The 21,446-nt window shown below is 35.8% G+C and overlaps 1 protein-coding gene and 1 long non-coding RNA gene across 4 annotated transcripts in view; both read left to right on the top strand.

Moving 5' to 3' along the window:
* Nucleotides 1–21,446, top strand: part of LOC123525549 (sperm flagellar protein 2-like) — a 49,780-nt gene that overhangs the window by 26,386 nt on the left and 1,948 nt on the right. For 2 of the 3 annotated variants that reach the window (XM_053537772.1, XM_053537770.1), the window contains 13 exons: nucleotides 93–419; nucleotides 759–1,027; nucleotides 1,517–1,576; nucleotides 3,214–3,397; nucleotides 4,694–4,886; nucleotides 5,245–5,473; nucleotides 6,342–6,441; nucleotides 7,873–7,980; nucleotides 8,510–8,638; nucleotides 9,791–9,973; nucleotides 15,991–16,113; nucleotides 16,579–16,703; nucleotides 17,270–17,456. In XM_053537772.1, coding sequence (XP_053393747.1) covers nucleotides 93–419; nucleotides 759–1,027; nucleotides 1,517–1,576; nucleotides 3,214–3,397; nucleotides 4,694–4,886; nucleotides 5,245–5,473; nucleotides 6,342–6,441; nucleotides 7,873–7,980; nucleotides 8,510–8,638; nucleotides 9,791–9,973; nucleotides 15,991–16,113; nucleotides 16,579–16,703; nucleotides 17,270–17,456 — 2,217 coding nt within the window. The remainder of the gene's footprint in view (nucleotides 1–92; nucleotides 420–758; nucleotides 1,028–1,516; nucleotides 1,577–3,213; nucleotides 3,398–4,693; nucleotides 4,887–5,244; nucleotides 5,474–6,341; nucleotides 6,442–7,872; nucleotides 7,981–8,509; nucleotides 8,639–9,790; nucleotides 9,974–15,990; nucleotides 16,114–16,578; nucleotides 16,704–17,269; nucleotides 17,457–21,446) is intronic. The other variant, XM_053537771.1, reaches the window with a different exon arrangement.
* LOC123561715 (uncharacterized) lies at nucleotides 10,021–15,736 on the top strand. Its single transcript, XR_006688494.2, has 2 exons — nucleotides 10,021–13,299; nucleotides 14,465–15,736. It is a non-coding gene; the product is annotated as an uncharacterized LOC123561715 (long non-coding RNA).

Here is a 21,446-nt window from a genome sequence, read left to right as displayed (position 1 = left end):
TTTTTAAAACAGTTTTGCTTTTGATATTATTATTGTCCGCAATGTGTGGATTTTCATGGAGATCTTAGTACATCTGTTTTAATTATCTTCAGGAGTATAATGAAATACCTGATGATATGAGAGATGATGATGAAACCAAAATGGAATTACATCAACGTGTCGACGATCTCCGTGAACGTCTCTGGAACATCTGCGATGAGCGTAAAGAACAAGCTGAGAACGAGCGTGAGACAGTAATGAATGACGGTTGGCTAGATGATAGACTTGGCGTATTGAGTAATTTTTATATTACCTTAATGCAGGCAGAAGTTGACAGGTTCCAGGATACTGTCAGAATGATGAAAGATTACTACAGAGGAATGGAAGGTGAAATTCCGGATGAACTCAATCCAAACTATATCAGATTGCCCCTGGTTGAGGTAATAAATTGTCTCAAAAAAATAGTACTTCTTTCTCATTATAAAATGTCAGACTTTAAAAACATGATTCATCAACTAATGATTGATCCCAGCATAAGACACCTATGCTATCTGCATTGATAGATAACATTTTGTCAAAATCAGTCTTCCACATCAGTAAGAAGTAGGAAAGTTGTCAAGTTGATTAAGGTGATCCTGTAAGTATTGCATATATAAACTGAGCATTTAAGGCTTACTGACTGCTACTGTGTAAGCAAGATATAGTTCTGAAATGTAAATATGAAATACTAAGCATTTTATTCCCATAATACATCAGCATATTTTGTGTTTTTCATGTAGTTGCCTGTTGAGAGACCTGGTTCCCCAGAAAAATCACCAAGTGAAGGCCAGCAGACACCTCCCTCAAATTCCAGACCAGGTACCGGCAAATCTGACAGATCCAAGTCACCACGCTCTCCCAAAGGCAGCCGCAGTAAATCTCCGAGAGAGAAATCTCCAAAGGGAAGTAAATCCAGGTCAAGGACACCGTCTGCAAAGAAAAGAGATAAGAGCAAGGAAAAAGACAAACCTGCTGAGGTTCAAAACCTTCCGACTGAAGCTGGCAAAAGGTACAGTTATATAGTTTACCTTTAGCAAACACGTTTAGCTGCATGTAAGTATAGGTAGTTTAGTAGTAGATTTATTTTGGGTGTTTTAAGCTGGTGCTGTTAAATCTTCTGAATTTTCAGACTGAAACACTGTACAGATCTACATATACGTGTACATTTTTTTTGCAGATTTCTAAGTCTGTAAGTTTGAAATGAATGGTAGTATAATGAAAAACAACATTTTGCTAAAACGTTCTAACTTTTTCTTAGTTTGCATTGAATATTTCTATAGGGTTCATTATCAAATCTATGTTGTACAATTTGAGATCTGCTAGATATTAAATGAGAATGAAATTTTTTGTTAGTTTCAACTCCAAAGAAGAAATGTATTACTTTTAAAGTTAAGTAGTTGAAGGTGCATGCCTTTGGAGCTTTTTGAATGTAGACTGTTTGCAGTATGAGTTTAGTGAAAATTATTCTATTTTTTCCATTTGTGTATTAACTGTTTAGCTGTGTAGGGTTGGGATTGGTGGAAGATTTTGACTCTGAACTGGAAGAGGTTCACAGAAGGCAGGCATTGTTGTTTTCTCATGTTCAGTTTCATAAACTTAGTATTCAAGTTTATTTAGTTTGATATTTGTTCATATTAGTCACATTTGCGTTATGATTTGTGCTTTTTGTGCATGTTACATAAATTTAAAGTTAAAACACTTCACATATTATATCACTGTTTGATGCATGTAAGCTGGTCCCAATCTGTGACTAGTTACCTCCCCTGACTGAAATGAAATGAAAGTGATATGATGCCTAGTTGGACTTCATGTGAGCATGAAAATAGACAATGGTATAATATGCAGTCAGACAAGACTACGATTGTCTGCAGTAAATTTAGATGTAACTAAAATATGATTGCATAGTGTTTTGAAACAATTAGCGCTCTTCTAAATACAGAATGAAGAGTTGAGCTTTCATACTTGTACTAGCAATATAGATATTCTTTAATTTTATACATGTCTGAGATGTAATAATTAAGGACATAATTGTTTTATACATTTTAGCTGTACACTTTCCAAATGAAACTGTAAAATCATTGTCAAAAATTAAATATATGTTATGGAGGACAGAACTTTGACTACATAGGCAGGCATTTAGGCATACATGTTGAAGTCTCAATCTCAGTATTGACTGATACAGGATGGGTATTTAGGAAGCATTTATGAATATATAAATGAGCCACACAATGGGAAAATCAACATAGTGGGTTTGCGACCAGCATGGATCCAGACCAGCCTGCGCAGGCTGCACGGATGCAGCTCAAATGGATTATTATAATAGTTTCATTCATGTAAATACACTTCATATTCTCTGGGAAGAAGATAGAAATATATCATTGCTCCAGATATTCTTTTAAGAATTTCTCCACACTTATTTTCACTTCTTTGTCTGTTTTATATGTACTTCCTTTAAAACACTTTCACCAACAGCTCACAGAGGTGACATTTTCCAATTTTATATGAATTTTTTTTTTTCTGGAAAAATACAGCCTTTTTGATTACCATGAATTGACTAGAGAGTTAGTAACAGCAGCTTTAGTTATTGCTTTACACTCCTGTCAAATATTCTGGATAAATGTATGTGCTGAAATACTGATGATGATGGGAAATTTATAGATCATATAGCAGAAATATTTACAAATTCTGTAAAGTAAAAAATGTGTTAACCCATACCATGCTAAATTTCTATAATGAACTTGTCCATCTTCCAATTTGGACAGTATCATTAACTATTAAAAGGGGTGCATACCAAAAACATACTGACTGAAAAGCGAACAGTGCAGATCATGATCAGACTGCACAGATGTGCAGGCTGATCATGATCTACACTGGTCACAAAAGCAGAATCAATCATGTCCAGCATGGTAAGGGCTAAAGATACAGGTTTTACCAACGTAATAGTCACTTTTGTGCCTCTAAATGGAACAAGCTCAGGACTAAAGGAAAATCTACTTTTAAAGTGGTTTCTGATGTAGAACAGTTAAATATAGTAGAAAGGACTTACTTTGGACCAAGACAGCTGTTCACTTTGGAGAGGTGTCTGTGTTTTAGGGATTCAGCTGTCTCAACGTTCTATTCAACAATATGTAAAGGAAGTTTTGTTTTCATATGTACTTTGTGTTTTCTTATCAAGAGTGTACTATTTTTGCACAGGATCCCACTGGTTCCCCGTCGACCCACATCAGCGGATGAGAACCAGAAAGCTGCTGCAGCTGCTAAATCCAAAGATAAAAAGAAGAGAGAAGAAGGTTATGAGAGTCCGGTACCACCAGAGGATCCTGATGAGAAACTCATTTTCAATGCTTTCCATACTGGACTTACTAATCTATCAAATATTGTAAGTAACAAAATATCTAGCTGAGTTCCAGTAGTATCAGTGTACATTTATACATTATTTGAAAAATTTAATCTAATTTTGTGTATGTGTATACATTTTTTTTGTTCTTGTATTATTATCTTATTTATCCTCTATGTATACTAGTACCTAAAATAAATTTCACAAGTCAAACCTGTGCTTATGACCACATGTGAAAAGAGACAACTTGGCTCTAAAACCACATCAGTTCCGTTTAAAACATTTAAGAGTATATTTTAACATGTAAGTGAACACCATCTGCCGAAATACAAGCCGCCTTTCAGCTGTCCCATTTGTGGTCTTTATAGACAGGACTGACTTTTAAATGATTTAGGAATTAATTCTATAAATACTTCTTTCTTCCAGGTAAAGCAGGATTTTTAAACTTTTATGAATTTTCAAAATGAATTTTATACATTATGCTTACAGAAGTATGAACTTTGTTCATATAATGACCTATTGAAGTACAGTTGTACATCAGTAAGTTGTGCACTCAGTTTCCACTTGTTTTTTGCTTAATAATTATGACATTTTTGTATCTATTTTATTTACTATCACTTCAGATTACTGAAAAGAATTTAAATAGATTTAAAGAACATTTATAAGGCAGCATTAAATTATTTTAGTTTATGAACACAGAGGACTTATGTGATAATTCAAGGGGATATGAATTTGTGGATTTTATCTTTTTAAACACAAAATGAGGGTGGGGGGCAGTTCTATTTCATTGGGGTTTAATTTTGTGAATTCAGTAAGGCAATCCACAAAAATTAGTCCTCAACAAAAATAATGATTTCACAGTATTTGATGTTGTTTTTTTCCATTTCCTTTGTTTTCATATGAATGTAGTGTGTGTTTGAAACTGCACATACATTCTTACTTTGTCAGATATTTTTAAAATTTTGTCAGTGTAAAATTTGTTCACATTAAAGTGTGTAATAAATTTGTGTTTATGTAAAAGGGAATCATATATACTTTTTGAAATTAACTGTCCAGTTTCTTTACATTTTACAAAATAATTTCTTTAAGATAAATGCAGGAATTCATTCAGTTATGTAGGGGAATTCATGTAAAAAATTATAGATTATTTGGAATAAATACAAAGTGCTAGTTGTTTGTAGATCCGCACAACCATGTTCAAATATATCCAGTCAGATCTTTTTGAGATCTACAAACACCCTATGCTAGTTTAGTCCTATCATCACTGGAAACGCTGATATATTATAAAATCATAAAGTGTGTATGTATATATGTATAACTGTTGTGTTTCTTGGCCAGATGTCAGCGGAGGAAGCAGCTAGGGAAGCCGCTGACGAGGCAGAAAGATTGAAGGAAGCTGAGAAACAGAAGGAACTTGCTCTTGCAGCTGCTGCAGCTAAAACAAAACCAAAAGGCAAAGGCAAGAAGAGTCGTAGTCCATCTCCAAAGAAAGGAGGCAAGAAAGATGAAACTGCTTCAACTCCACAACCACGTATGTTAGAAGAGTTCTTTTCTCATTTAATCCATAAAATTGAAATAGAAATGCTTCTTCTAAAGTAGTCATTAACTGAGGCACAAGTCCATGTCAAAAGGTTATAAAGTCTTCACTGAGCATATATACAGAGTTTACATAAAAGGGCTAACTTTCTCTAAAATCTTTATTAAAAAAAAAATAGAGACAAATCTATGCATAACATCCCATTTAAAAAAACATTTGTTTTTTTTTCTGATGTAAACATTTGCAGTTCATTTTGTCTGTGAATGAGGACAACTTTTTTTGCATTCCCAAATGGGTCATACTGAACCTAGGTTACATGCTGAACTAAATCGTGTCATTATTAACATTTCAGCATCAGAGCCAGAATCAGAGGAAGATAAACAGAAGAAGGATGTGAGAGACCGTATGAAGCAGGAATATTTCTTTGCCATCCAGGAGGAGGAGCAGGCATGTAGAAAGAGGATGGAGCTTATCAAAATAACAGCGTCCGCTGTGCTACAGGACCTCAAAAACAAGGCTGACAATGCTTTCAAGGACAAGAATGATTGGCTGGGAGCCAGATATCTGAAAGAAATGGAAAGGTAACAGGTTATATCTATTCCAGTAAACAATTTACATTTTAACTATGTTTAGAAGGGAGATAAATATATAACATCACAAATATAGCAGACCAAAAAGATTGTTGATAGAAATTAATTAATTATGTCTCCCACCACACATTGGTGTGGGAGACATAATGATTTACTCCAGTCTGTGTGTGTGTCTGTCACAAAGCTTGTCTGCACTCTAAGTCAAACATTTCTCATCCGATCTTCATCAAACTTGAACAAAATGTGTTTGCCAATAAGTGCTCAGCCAAGTCCGATAACTAGCCTAATCGGTCCAGGCACTTCGAAATAATGGCCCTTGAAACTTGTTTTTTTTTTATAATCAAAGCACTGAAAGTCTGATAAGGCAGTTGTGTTATAATCAAAGCACTGAAAGTCTGATAAGGCAGTTGTGGGAGACATACGCTTTTCTCAAAAGCATCTCTAGTTTTCCAGTGATTTAAGATTAATACAAAAGTAAGCATTTTAATTAAATCATCTTGAAATTTATTTACAGCAAACATTTTAAGAAGATTAAATTTATCTTTTGACAGGTCTTAGTACAAAATTTGTGTGTACTGTTTATCTTTTGACAGGTCTTAATACAAAATTTCTGAGTACTGTTCACAGCTGTTGAAATAAATGTGTGGAGATCATTCTTTTCAGTCGTAAAATGCATTGTTTTTGTATTTATTGCTAGGCAATGTTCCAATGTGGGTTTTCTATTCATTATTCATACCTAAAACATTTTGCAATTCAAAGATTCACATAAAACCAACTATTTTCTTTGTCTTTGAAAGTTGAATAAAACTGCCAAAAAAGATATTTTGTAAAATTGTAAGGGGTATGTTGTTCATTTCAGTATTGACCACATGTCAGAGATAGTTAGAAATGCCATTGAGAACAAAACAAAGATCAAACAGCAGCTTGTTCTACAGCAACAGGACTTCCTTCTTAACGAGGTATGCATGTAGTACTTGTAACAGGAGGTAAGGATGGGGGTGGGTGAAGGGAATAGGAGGGTGTGAGGGATACAAAGACATTCTGTTCAAACAGTAACTAGTACGGTATCGTCAGGACTTCCTTCTTAAACAGCTTATCACAGAATAGTTGATAGGGGAGTTACTTAGATGATAATTTCATGTTAACTTGTGTCCCTATCAAGTATAAAGGAAAACATGTTTCTAGTGATGGTTTGGTTTTCAGTCTGCATTGTAGAGAATTTATCTGAATTTGTTTTTAAATTGTGGGTTAATTTTGTCTCTAACTAAACATATTTCTGAAAAAAGTCATGATTTTCATTTGAGATAGCTTTGGAATGCTAGAAAAAATATTTTAACCTTGTTTAATTTGTTAGGATGTCATAATGTTGGACCAGTGCTATGTAAGCCTCTGTCTCTCTGTGATGTTTATATTTTATCCAAATCTTGCATCACTTTATTCACGGGTCTTTGTTGTTTGCCTTTGTTTTTCCCCCTTTTTTCTTTCACTTTTCTGTTTTAATAAATCATGGTAAAATACTTTGTCTTATCACTACTATGATTTCTATGTTATTTCTTTGCAAATATTCAGTAAGTTTGTAATACACTTTGACTGTTGTAATAAAAAAAACAATTTGTGGAATAAATTTCCTTGATAATAACATAAAATTCCCTTTCAAATATCAGTTTGAAGAATTTCAAGTCAGGTTTTTACTGTTGTTGAATTTCAAAATATAGCCAAACATTGATATGATGACTATAAGTGGCCTTCATTCACAGGTTAAAAATATACTGCAGATATTGTACTCAGAACTGAGTGTTGTGGTCTGTAGGTCCTGGTGTGTTTAGCATTGGTTTGAATGTACTATATAAGGAAAAGTGTATCAAGTGATCAAAGGGAAATCATATTGAACACTAGACAATATCTTTATGGAATAAATTCTTCACAAATTTCATTGAAATAGACAAATTTTAACCTTTAGCCTGCTGATGGCAAGTGGTTTTGCCTTTGTGACCAGTGCAGACCAAGATCAGCCTGCACATCCATGCAGGCTGATCTTGGTCTGTACTGTTCGCTATTCAGTCAGTAAATATTCAGTGAACACCCCTTCGAATAATAAATGGTATTGCTTAAATTGAATGATGGACCAGTCCATTTTAAAAATTTAGCAGGCTAAAGGTTAATGAGTGTGGAAGGCTGTGCATCAGGAAACATGTACTTTTTAAACACATTGACCATTGCATAGCGATTTGGGAAACATGTGTTTGTCATACAGTTTCTGAAGTGGGAAATTGTGATGAAACCTGTTAAGAAATAGATGTAGAATCAAATTAACTGTTGCAGAAGGCTTTTACTTTTGTCAGTATTTGTTGAGGATGTTTTTCTGAAATTTAAAGTTGTTTCTTTTCTAGGATCTTGCAGTACTGAAGACACCAACACCACTGCCCCCTGAGAAGGAGATTGAGATACCAACATCAGACTGCTTCACAGTGGCACAACTAATGAACTTATACTCACAGGTTTGTATTTATAGTTAATCTATAATAAATATATTCCTAGGCATCACATTTCATGGATTCATTGAAAGTGGTTATTTTGTTGGGTAGTGAATTTGTGGATATCAAATTTTGAATAGAAAAATGAATTACTATTTAAATTTTGTTTGGAATTTTGGAATTTCCTGGACCAAGAAAATTCAGACTTTTTCACAGTGCTGTTATAACTTATGACTATTAGTTTTAATGTTACAAAAACCCATTAAGGCAGTAGTGCATTTTATATAAATATGCAGGATCATAGATCCAGTATAATTGGAAGTACTAAACTTTCAATAGATTATTCTGTTCTAATGATGATGCTTCTTCAAAATATGATCAGAAAATGCACAATTTACAAAAGAGACATTTCACTCCATTTAATCCATAAGCATTTCAATGAGAAATTGCCATCCAAAAATTCTACTAATTTTTTAACCTGAACTAATTGTACCTATCTGACTAGAAATCTGTATAGACTTAAAGTGAACTTAAAATGGTAATTTTTTTGCAGTTTGCAACAACAGCACCAACGGGTGTCATGTCAAACAGGGCGTTCATGGAAACATTTGAGAATATGGTGGCTGTTACACATGGTATGGAACAACTTCCTGAAGTCTGGCTCAACATCACACAACAGCAGGTACGCTAGCAATAATGTCTGTGTCTGCATCAGGTCATTCTTTTGGTATTCTATAAATTGCAAATTGATCTGTGTTAAGGTAGTTCTGCACGTTTGAAAAACCGGAAGTGATGGCGTAACGTCATTTATCCGGAAAACGTAGATTAAAGCCTGGACTCGGCGTACGGAAATGAAAATCAGTTTATGAATTAATCGAAACATGTGAGTAAATTTGTTATAATGGCATTGTTGCTATATTTCTAAAGTCGAAATATGATATTAAAATATATGACACGTTAATAAAATCAAAATAATTTCTTAAAATTAACGTGAAATGCCCGGTTCCCTTTAATCATGGTAAAATATCTCAAAAGTAAGCACACGGACCTATACATTTTATTTCACCAAATTATAGGCCATGTGTTTATTTACAATTGTGAGAAGTTTCATCAAAATCTACATTGTAGAAAAAATTCTATTCGCGAAAATGTTATGAAAGTTATGATTTTCCCATAGACTCCCATTATGAAATATTGCGTGAGGTCCAAATTTTTCAAACCAGCCTAGCAAAAAATCTAGCACACGACACTATCTTTTTTATTTGCTGAATTTTCTAGGTATATTTTGAAGTTTTGAAAAATTGGAGTTTAATCAAATTCTACATTGTAGAAAAAATTTTGATCCAAACGTGCAGAACTACCTTAAACCACATATAATAATTTAAGAATTAGAGGACTTGCAGAATATGGTTATAATTTATACTACAGTAACTGCTTATTGTAGACCAGTAAAAAGGTAAAAACATCAGTAACCATTGAAATACAGTTAAACTTGGTCGGAGGGGTAATGCCTATTGAAGTGTTGTAGGATATGATATTGTCTCAGATTCAAACTTTCTGAAGTCATGAGTCATAAGGTAGTCATAAGGTATCAATACTAGTTTTTCTAGGAAGAATACATAGTGTGGTGTTTGCAAGTGTAAGTTTTCATTAGGGATTCAAAAAAGATATTAACAAGCTATTAAAATCAGAAGAGAATTTTTATGTTTAAATGAAAGACTCAGAATAGCCCACTGAATGCATGACTATTCAGAATTTGAAATTCATGTCCAGATTGTATAGGCTCTGCAATAATTATGTTTATACAAGTTTTGGTTTCTTGGAATTTTTTCAGATACAAGATATAGCTAATGGATCCTCCTCAGACAATGAGTATGTAGACTGGAGAAGATTCTTGATAGCTTTAGTCATGCCCATTCCTGTCCCCACCCAGTCAGAACTGCTCGACACCCTGGCCAGGTTCAAGGATATGGACCAGAAATCTACTGGCTTTGTGACCAGGGAACAGTATGATAGGGTATGCTCTGCATAAGAAAAGTTTATGATAATTATGACACAAATAATAAAGATTAATATTTTCGATTAATCTAGTTTATTCTGGTTACAATTTCTTTCTGGAAGGGTAGTTTCATATATACGGAAGTAATATATAATTCCAAGCGACGCTTAGATCGTTTCCATGGATACACTCGCGATATTTCACGGGATAGAAACCGGTATAAAAAGTCATGTGACCGCCACGTTGTCGCGCACAACTGATTTTGTAGAGGTCGAAGTAACATAAATTAAGCAAGTTGGTAGCAATGCCGGGTAGAGGGAGAGGAAAACGGATAAATTTGAGACGCAGACCCGGGACGATGGCACAGGGGGGAACAGGGCAGGGAGAAACGAGACAAGGCCTAAGAAAACGGCCCAGAGCGGATACAATAGAGCCCACCAGTAGTGGAGCCGGTCGGGAGAAACGCCGACAACCTGCCATGGATGACGGAACAGACCCGGATTCAGGTAATCTAATTGATTTTGAACAAATTATTCGGGCCTCACAAATATCGCATGATATTCAAAATAGAGAACATGTTAATGCTGAGAAGCCTAGCGGGCATGATAGCGCTAACTCGTCAGAAAACTCTGCGACCGTCAGTGCCAGGTCGAATTCGAACCAAAGCTTTATCAGCAGTGAGCAACAGCAAGCGTATAATGGCGACAAAACGTACATGAGGTCGGTATTGGACCTAACATCAAACTCTGATAATCTGTTGTTACAAGGTTATAACGTCGCACGCTTAGCTCAAGATGATATTGCTCTACACGTTCCCTCCAGCCTAAAACAAAAAATTTGTAAAGGCGAATTTGTGAATTTATCTTTACTCTTGAAGGGTGCGGTGGATCTTGCCGAATTTACTGCCGGTAGTACTTTAAGGTTATCAAATAACGGCACCATAAAATGCCGTCCAAAGGAATGTAGAGATGATATCGGCTCAGTAGAACGCTGGACAGATTCTTTCATTATATACATGTTAATTTACTTAACAGCTCATCCACATAAAATCCACGAGCTTTGACAATACCTTTTTATAATCCGTGAATGTGCGTCGCGTCACGGTGAAAAATTTTGGAAAGTGTATGATCAACAATTTCGCATGCGCCAATCAATAGTACCGTCGTCGTGGGCTATAATCAACCATGATCTTTGGATAAGATGTATGCCACTCGGAAATGAAATTTCAAAACAGTTCACGGTTGCACAAAAACCGGCAAATATTTGTTTACCTTTCAATAAAGGAACATGCAACTGGCAAAATTGTAAGTTCAAGCATGTCTGTTACCATTGCGGTCGTTCTCATACAATTCTTGACTGCAATATAAGTTCAAAACCTCAAACCGTGCAACAAACGTCACCGAACGTAAATTCCGGAGACCATGCATATTTTGGTAATTCCTTTTGGGGTCGTGGGTCATGGCGTGGCCAGCGCGGCTACCCTAGCAATCACCGAGGTGCAAGAAAAAATTGAGAATGAACCTGTAGTGCAAGAAAAAACACGTCAACTTAGCTAATTCATCAATAAAAATCCAAGCGTTAGAATTCTGGCTGAGAAAATATAAATCCTCTGATGCTAACATCTTTTTGAATGGTTTTAAATAGGGACTCGTCAAGCTCGTACGTCAAAAAGTCTTAAATCCATTTATCAATTATCGGAAGTGGCTCAACGTTAAATTCAAAAAGAAATTGATGCTGGCCGAGTTGGTGGCCCATTTGATAGCAGTTCTGTTAAAAACATTCAAATTACACCAATTGGTATTATTCCCAAGAAAACACCTGACGAATATAGGTTAATCCACCACTTGTCATATCCAGAAGGCCACTCCACAAATGATTTCAGTGACCCAAAATTATGCTCCGTTAAATACACAGAGTTCGATGAAGCGATTCAAATGATTCAAGATTTAGAGATTTAACTGTTATCTTTTCAAAATGGACATAAAAAACGCGTTCAGGTTGCTACCTATTCATCCTGACAATTACGAGCTATTAGGGTTCAAGTTCAAGGACAAAATATATTTTTGATAAAGCTTTACCATTTGGCTGCAGTATTTCTCCGAGTCTTTTTGAAATTTTTTTATACTTTTTTAGAATTTTGTGTTAAAACAAGAACGCAGTCAAGTCACATGATACATTATCTTGACGACTTTTTAGGCGGTGAAAATAAGGAAACGTTTGTAAAGCAGTCATGCACGTATTTCAGTCAGTCATGCAAGAGTCAGGTGTGCCTCTCGCCGACGAGAAGACCGAAAGCCCAACTCAAGTAATGTTAGGTTTAGAATTAGATTCTCAAAAAATGGAAGTTCGAATCCCGTTCACAAAAATTACTGAAGTAGTTCAAAAAACTGAAATCATTTTGTCCGAAAAGTTAGTAACATTAAAAGAAATACAGTCCTTAATTGGGTCATTAAATTTCTGTTGCCGCGCTATCGCCGTCGGTAGACCATTTTGGGCTGATAAACTCTACTTGCGGCATAAAACAATCTTACAATCATGTCCGGGCGAATAAGGGGATAAAACTGGATCTAAAATGTGGTTACAGTTCTTTAAACAATGTAATGGAATATCAGTATTTCACGATAGATTTTGGGTATCTAATCATGAGCAATTTCACAGAGACAGTGAAATACACAGGCAACAATATACATCATCAAACGTATACTATTCTGCACATTAACATAACGTTATTTTAAACAACGTTCGGATGCTAAATACGTTTTTGGACGTCACAAGATCGTATAAAATATACCCATAACCCAACCCTCCCCCAAAAAAGAAAGCTGGTTGTAACACAATATCTTTTAATGTACGTCCATTATAGATTTCAAATCAAAAATGGAAATAAACCGTAAAATATTATCAGTATAGCAGCTTTAACGTTATGATAATTCAGTTTTTCGACGAGTCTTCGGCATAATTTAGATCTACTTTATCTAAATAATTTTAAAAGTAAATAACATCAATGACCTCGAAATCAAACTATAAATAACTCTCCGCGATGTACATGTACTCTCGATTCCTTTATCGGGTACGCATTACACAGCTATGCTAAACAGGAACGGGAACCAAATGCATCTAATTTTAGATCCACGCATGCGTAGACACTGACACGTGCAGATTTGACAGATCGCGCGAGTTAGAGGGAGATAACTACTGATGCAAAATAAATGCATAGGTTGCTGACATCTTCGCTTTTCCGTACTTTATTTATAAATGGTCCCGTGTGTTCGGGATGAATACAACTTACTCGGGAAAATGAATGTACGAAAAACAAAGAAAAATGGAAATACAAGCAGATTTAAGTAAGAATTTTGGGGAAATAAAAATATTAAGAAATCTAATGTTATTTTTATTTTGTGGCGGAAAATTCTTATGCTTGGAGGCGATCGAGGGTATCAGATAGGAACAGGGGCATTAAATACAATAATTAAAATCTCTTTTGCATACACATGAGTCTCCAAGCCTGTCAGAGCTGTTAACTTTGAAGGCATTGGCCTCATGTGGCTAAAACATTATAGTTTTTTGGGACTAGGTTTTGGTTTAAGAACTGGCCAGAGCGAAAAGGGCTAGCCGTTCTTATAGTAACTCCCCCATTTTTATAGGAATATTTCGTAGTAGGTTTAGTAGGAATTACACAACGTTGCGCCAGTGGTTCTATATTGGTACCAGTGGGGTACCTGGTGTTATTATGGTACCATTGGGGTACCTGGTGTTATTATGGTACCATTGGGGTACCTGGTGTTATTTTGGTACCATTGGGGTACCTGGTGTTATTATGGTACTAACGGAGTACCTGGTTCTATTACGGTACCAACGGGGTACCTGGTATTATTTCATAGCACGAGAGGAGCGTGCTTGGTAAGTATAAATAATCGGGGGCGCAACGGGGATTGGTTTTCTTCATTATATGCCCTTGGTTGTCTCCATGTATGAGAATTTTTCAGTTTCAATAGCTGTTAACTATTGAAACTACTGCGGACATGACCATTTTGCTCCATTTTATTCTGAATTGAATCTGCTATGCTTAAATTAGAATGATGTTTTGGTTTACATGATATTATAATTTATTAAATGGAAAAAACTTATCACGGGTTTGTAGTTTTATGAAATTGAGTCCTAGAATAATAAAGATTAATATTTTCGATTAATCTAGTTTATTCTGGTTACAATTTCTTTCTGGAAGGGTAGTTTCATATATACGGAAGTAATATATAATTCCAAGCGACGCTTAGATCGTTTCCATGGATACACTCGCGATATTTCACGGGATAGAAACCGGTATAAAAAGTCATGTGACCGCCACGTTGTCGCGCACAACTGATTTTGTAGAGGTCGAAGTAACATAAACCCACCCACCGCACCCTCGAGATTTAATATTAATTTGGTTAAACCCAGGATTTATTTTTACCTTGTGTTAATAAAGATTGTCATAATTATTCTGTCGCCCAGTTTGCTTATATATTTCAGTTCATTGTTTAACGGGCAGGAAGCACACAAATGAGACATGTAAGCTATCGCACCAATTACGTATACAGCTGAACTGCTGCAGAATTGTGGTTAACCAAATATGGAACAATACAGAACTGAATAGCTTAAACTAATTGGAGTTACCTGGTGAATATATCTTGTCTGGATAAACATTACAGTATCAGTTCAGTGTGGTGTGAAAGCCAGCCTTGTAGGTTTATGTGTACAAGTTTTCTACAGTCTCGAGTGAAATAGTAATTTTACGCGCCATGGGAACTCTGACAATATTTGAATATATGTTATGAAAATATTTCATGTATCTAAGAGAACTGAAATAAATTTAGGGTTGAAATAGAACAAACATTAACTCTAACAATTTATGTGTAGCTTCATGTGTGCTATATTATAGTAATACCGTAAAAAATCATATTTGTTGATCCATGTTAAATACATGTCTATTGATATTATTGATGCATGTTATATGATTTAATCATTCCTTTTTCATTCAACTTCTCATTATCTTCTTTTCCTTTCTTTGTCGTGTCTGCGGAAAATTCTTATGCTTGGAGGCGATCGAGGGTATCAGATAGGAACAGGGGCATTAAATACAATAATTAAAATCTCTTTTGCATACACATGAGTCTCCAAGCCTGTCAGAGCTGTTAACTTTGAAGGCATTGGCCTCATGTGGCTAAAACATTATAGTTTTTTGGGACTAGGTTTTGGTTTAAGAACTGGCCAGAGCGAAAAGGGCTAGCCGTTCTTATAGTAACTCCCCCATTTTTATAGGAATATTTCGTAGTAGGTTTAGTAGGAATTACACAACGTTGCGCCAGTGGTTCTATATTGGTACCAGTGGGGTACCTGGTGTTATTATGGTACCATTGGGGTACCTGGTGTTATTATGGTACCATTGGGGTACCTGGTGTTATTTTGGTACCATTGGGGTACCTGGTGTTATTATGGTACTAACGGAGTACCTGGTTCTATTACGGTACCAACGGGGTACCTGGTATTATTTCATAGCACGAGAGGAGCGTGCTTGGTAAGTATAAATAATCGGGGGCGCAACGGGGATTGGTTTTCTTCATTATATGCCCTTGGTTGTCTCCATGTATGAGAATTTTTCAGTTTCAATAGCTGTTAACTATTGAAACTACTGCGGACATGACCATTTTGCTCCATTTTATTCTGAATTGAATCTGCTATGCTTAAATTAGAATGATGTTTTGGTTTACATGATATTATAATTTATTAAATGGAAAAAACTTATCACGGGTTTGTAGTTTTATGAAATTGAGTCCTAGAATAAACAGGATTTTAGCTGATTCTTTTTTTTTAGTTATCACTTTTTACTGCATCAGCAGAAAGAATATGTAGCAATATCCATAAAAACTTTATACAGGCTTTCTAGGCAACAAATCTATTAAATGTTAAGCACTTTGCTTGTTGTCACCCTTTATTAACTATAACACTGACATCTTTTTACGCATATAGATTATAATCTTTTCAATTCTGTTTTTAAGATGAACTTATGGTTCAGCACAGAAGATGAGAGTTGTGCTAGACTAGCTATGTTGAAAGCAGCGTTGTTTGATATATTTGCTGAACATAATAGGACTCCACCTGTAGTGGATTATGTAGGAATGGTAGGTATTATAGGGGCTTTACTTTGTAAGGAGGCATATTGGTATAGGGGTAAATTATCAAACACTTACTGACAGTTGGTAAGTTTGAATCTTGCCCAGACTTAATTTAACTTAATTGTTTTACATGACACTTAGTTTGAATGTCAGAAAAGGGTCAGGTAATGTTTTTAATATAATTTCTATAACGCCTGAAGAATATTGATAAATGGTAAAAACATTGGTAATGATGATTGCCGTTTCCACTTTTCTACATATTTACTTTACTCTGAAAATAAATATTTATGTATATATAAGATAAACAAAGCAGATTTATCATTTTTATGACATTATGTTTCAAACCTACGCTTTATATTAATGCATAACATTTAATATGTAATATGTGTTTACTGGGAAAATCGCTTTTTTGTATTTTTACTTATATTTTAATATTAGATTAATCAGGAACATGCATATTTTGTGTTTCAGCTATTGTACTTTAGTGCGACAAGAAATGCCCAGGAAGGGTTGATGCGTGCCCTCAGTGTGGCGTCAGGAACCCATATGCCTAGGATATTGAAACCCATCACCAAGGCAGACTCTGTAGTCAACAGGTAAATAAAAGTATAAGAATGTCTGCCGAGTTAACATAAAAACAGGTACCCATGAGCAAGATATTTCTTTCAGTGATAGATTCTTTTTCTGAGATACCATATGATACAAATAACAGAAGAAATAAAATAAAACAAATGACTTTCTTTACAGCACATTTTTGCTGTTTTGTCAGGTCAAGGTCACTCTGGCATTTTTTTGCGCTGACAACTGTAGCATTCTTGGGCATGCTTCAGGGGAGCATTTGTCACTAATAGTGACAGCTCTTGTTAAGAACTCTATAGAACAAAGTGCAAGAATCAAGGTATTTGATTTGTATCCTGTTTGATGTGGAAAGAAGAATTAAAACATGAATCTACAACATAAATATAATTTATGTCATTAAGCACAAGTTTTCTTACACCTTGGGGTGTAAGACCAAGTTTTTGCAACAAAAGCTATTATGGTTTATGCAATATTTTCTTTCCACATTACTGTAGTGTTGTTTATTGATAACAAATCTTTCTTCATACCATAATCCTTTGATTCATAGGCTATGTGTTTTCATTCTTTAACATTTTCTCCACAGTCCCGACATACCAGATGATCCTGACGATATTACCCCACCTCCACCTCCCGAGGATATCCCAGCTGAAGCTATAGATGCTGTTGTACCCCTTGATGCCTTATATAGAGTCCTTCACCATGGTGAGACAGCTAAAGGGGACAGTCACAGGTTCTCCGTCACGGCTGATCCCGAAGATTCCACCTCTAGGGTAGGGTTTTCTTTTATATTATTTCCAAAGTTGAGCTTTCCAAAATTTCTAATTCATGTAATCATGTCAGGATCAGTTATGTGCAATACAAATGAATACAAGGAAATTCATTGATGCATCATCAAAGACGCCGCCAAGTGTTGTGTCTGAAGTACATTTACTGCAATATGAGAAATTACCTAATCATTACTGACTGACTGGTTACAAATTATCATCATAGACACATCATATATGTTATAAACTGTTAGAAACAGTCAAGAATAAACATGATAAAGAAGTATTACCATGCAATACAAATCCTCTACCTGCAATGACCTTGACATTGCGAGTAGGTGATCCCTGTACATACAAAATTTCATATAAATGCAGTTTGTTTGGAAATGAGGAAATGCTGAAAGTTAATTATTTCAGAGTTGTGGTTCTCAGAAACCATTATTTCGGAGGCATATAGTTTTTGAACAGTCTGTCAGTCTGTCCGCAATTTTCGTGTCCAGTCCATATCTTTGTCACCAATGGATGGGTTTTCAAATAACTTTGCATGAATGTGTACCACAGTAAGATGACGTGTCGCGCACAAGGCCCAGCTCAAAGGTCAAGGTCACAGACGTTAAAGGTCATTTTTCATGATAGTGCATTCGTGTCCGGTCCTGTCGTGCGCAAGACCCAGCTCAAAGGTCAAGGTCACACTTAGACGTTAAAGGTCATTTTTCATGGTAGTGCATTCGTGTCCGGTCCATATCTTTGTCATCCATGGATGGATTTTCAAATAACTTGGCATGAATGTGTACCACAGTAAGACGACATGTCGCACACAAGACCCAGGTCTGTAGGTCAAAGGTCAAGGTCACACTTAGACGTTAAAGGTCATATTTCATGATAGTGCATTGATGGGCGTGTCCGGTCCATATCTTTGTCATTCACGCATGGATTTTAAAATTATTGGGCATGAATGTGTACCACAGTAAGATGACGTGTCGTGCGCAAGACCCAGGTCCGTAGGTCAAAGGTCCTAAACTCTAACATCGGCCATAACTATTCATTCAAAGTGCCATCGGGGGCATGTGTCATCCTATGGAGACAGCTCTTGTTATTATCATAATGTAATGAGTGTTTTCTATTTACTGATAAAGTTTCACGTGATCTGGTAATGTCATTTCCTACAATTTCATTGGATATTTGGAAAACATTGCTCTACAAATAAGGAGAGGAATGACAAATAACATTGTTTTATATCACATAATAATTTGCATTACATACATTTTTGATGTTTCCTTTTTGCCATTTTTAGCTCACCTGTCACATAGTGACAAGGTGAGCTTTTGTGATCACCCTTCGTCTGTCGTCAGTCCGTGCGTCCGTTTACAATTTCTTGTCTGCACGATAGTGGTTTCATTAATAATTTCATTTTAACCAAACTTGCACACAACTTGTATCACCATAAGATCTCGATTCCTTTCTTGAACTGGCCAGATCCCATTATGAGTTCCAGAGTTATGGCCCCTGAAAGGGCCAAAATTAGCTATTTTGAGCTTGTCTGCACAATAGCAGCTTTATTTATGATTTGATTTTTACCAAACTTGCACACAACGTGTATTGCCATAAGATCTTGGTTTCTTTCTGGAACTGGCCAGATTCCATTATGGGTTCCAGAGTAATGGCCCCTGAAAGGCCCTAAAATAGCTATTTTGACCTTGTCTGCACAATAGCAGCTTTATTTATGATTTGATTTTAACCAAACTTGCACACAACTTGTATCACCATAAGATCTTGGTTCCTTTCTGGAACTGGCAAGATTCCCTTATGGGTTCCAGAGTTATGGCCCCTGACCAGCTATTTTGACCTTGTCTGCACAATAGCAGCTTCATTTATGATTCGATTTTAACCAAACTTGCACAAAACTTGTGTCACCATAGGATCTTGGTTCCTTTATTGAACCGGCCAGATCCCGTAATGGGTTCCAGAGTTATGGCCCCTGATAGGGCCGGAATTAGCTATTTTGACCTTGTCTGCACAATAGCAGCTTCATTTATGATTTGAATTTAATCAAACTTGCACAAAACTTGTGTCACCATAAGATCTTGGTTCCTTTCTTGAACCGGCCAGATCCCATAATGGGTTCCAGAGTTATGGCCCCTGAAAGGGCCAAAATTGGCTATATTGACCTTGTCTGCACAATAGCAGCTTCATTTATGATTTTATTTCAACCAACCAAAATTGCACACAACTTGTATCACCACAAGATTGGCCAGATTCCATCATGGTTCCCAGAGTTATGGCCCCTTAAAGGTCCAAAATTGGCTATTTTGGCTTTTGCAGCCATATAGAGACTTCATTTATGGTTTTATTTGATACAAACTTCCAAAATATCTTCAACAACAATAAATTTTGGATTCCATGACAAATCAGATCCAATCGTAGGTTTCAGTTATTTTATATCTGATTACCTCCCCTGATTGTAATAAATATGGATTTATATCAGTAAATGCTTACAGGACTTATTTGAAATTTCATTATTGTTATTAGTTGGACTGAGAATGGTAGATAACTATGTATGATTTTATTCGATTACTCCTTTATTTCAAATTAATGGGTATATCCCGTAACTAATGAAGATACGATCTGAATTCCATTTTTCAACAGATTTATTTGCAGATCTCTTGTTCACTTATAATTATTTTATGCCCGAAGGAGCATATAGTTTGAACGTCTGTCGGTCTGTCGCATTTTGTCCTCCATACTTGTCATCGATGGATGGATTTCAAATAACTTGCATGATGTTACCACAGTAGCGACGTCGTGCGCAAGACAGTCGTAGCTCAAGGTCAAGGTCACACTTGACGTTAAGGATGTGCATTGATGGGCGTGTCCGGTCCATATCTTTGTCACGATGGATGGATTTCAAATAACTATGCATGAATGTGTACTACAGTAAGCGACGTGCATGCGCAAGACCCAGTCGTAGCTCAAAGGTCAAGGTCACACTTAGACTTAAAGGATATGCATGTGGTGTGTCGGTCCATATCTTGTCATCGATGATGGATTCAAATAATTGCATGATGTGTCACAGTAAGACGACGTGCATGCGCAGACCCAGTCCGTACTCAAGGTCAAGTCACACTTAGACGTAAAGGATAGTGAATGATGGGGTGTCCGGTCATATCTTGTCATCGATGATGGATTTTACAATAACTTGGCATGATGTGTACACAATAAGCGATGTCACACGCAAGACCCAGGTCGTTGCTCAAAGGTCAAGGTCACACTTTAGACGTTAAAGATATTTATGTGATAGTGCATTGATGGGCATGTCGGACATATCTTTGTCATTATGCATGGATTTTAAATAATATGCATGATATGTGACACAGTAGACGATGTGTGCACGCAGACCCTCGTAGTCAAAGGTCCTAAACTCTAACATCGCATACTATTCATTCAAGTGCCATCGTGGCATGTGTCATCTCGAGACAGCTGTTTAATTACTCACATTTAGTCTTAAATATTATTTTAGTAACTTTTTTATTGGCCGTAGGGAAAAACTGAGACTACTTTTCTGTGGTACAACATGGATGGTACCTCCAATTTTTAGGTATATTTTGACATATCTATACCTTGTAAGATTTTTTTTTCTTTTTGGTTAAATTTCTTTCCTTTGTTGTTCCTGTCCTTTGGACTTCGATATTTTTTCTGAGGACCTTTTTGTCCTCAAGTGCAATGATAACAGGTGAGCGATATAGGGCCATCATGGCCCTCTTGTTTGTTTATTCACTAAAATCTGTTGTGCAATATTGTGGGTCCTTTAACACACTATTCACTGTGTTCTGTTTATCGTTTCGAAACTATTCATTACCATCTTTACATGGTCCAAAATAAGTGTAGGAGGCGGCGTCGAATCAGTTTTACTTGCATAAAGCATTCTTATTAGTACTGTGAAAATATACATGTATATAGATATGGAGTAACAATTGTGAAGAAGTAATTTTTTTTTGC

This window comes from Mercenaria mercenaria, chromosome 3 (genome assembly GCF_021730395.1).
Source record: "Mercenaria mercenaria strain notata chromosome 3, MADL_Memer_1, whole genome shotgun sequence".
NCBI lineage: Eukaryota > Metazoa > Mollusca > Bivalvia > Venerida > Veneridae > Mercenaria > Mercenaria mercenaria.
This window is presented reverse-complemented; position numbering and strand designations above follow the sequence as displayed.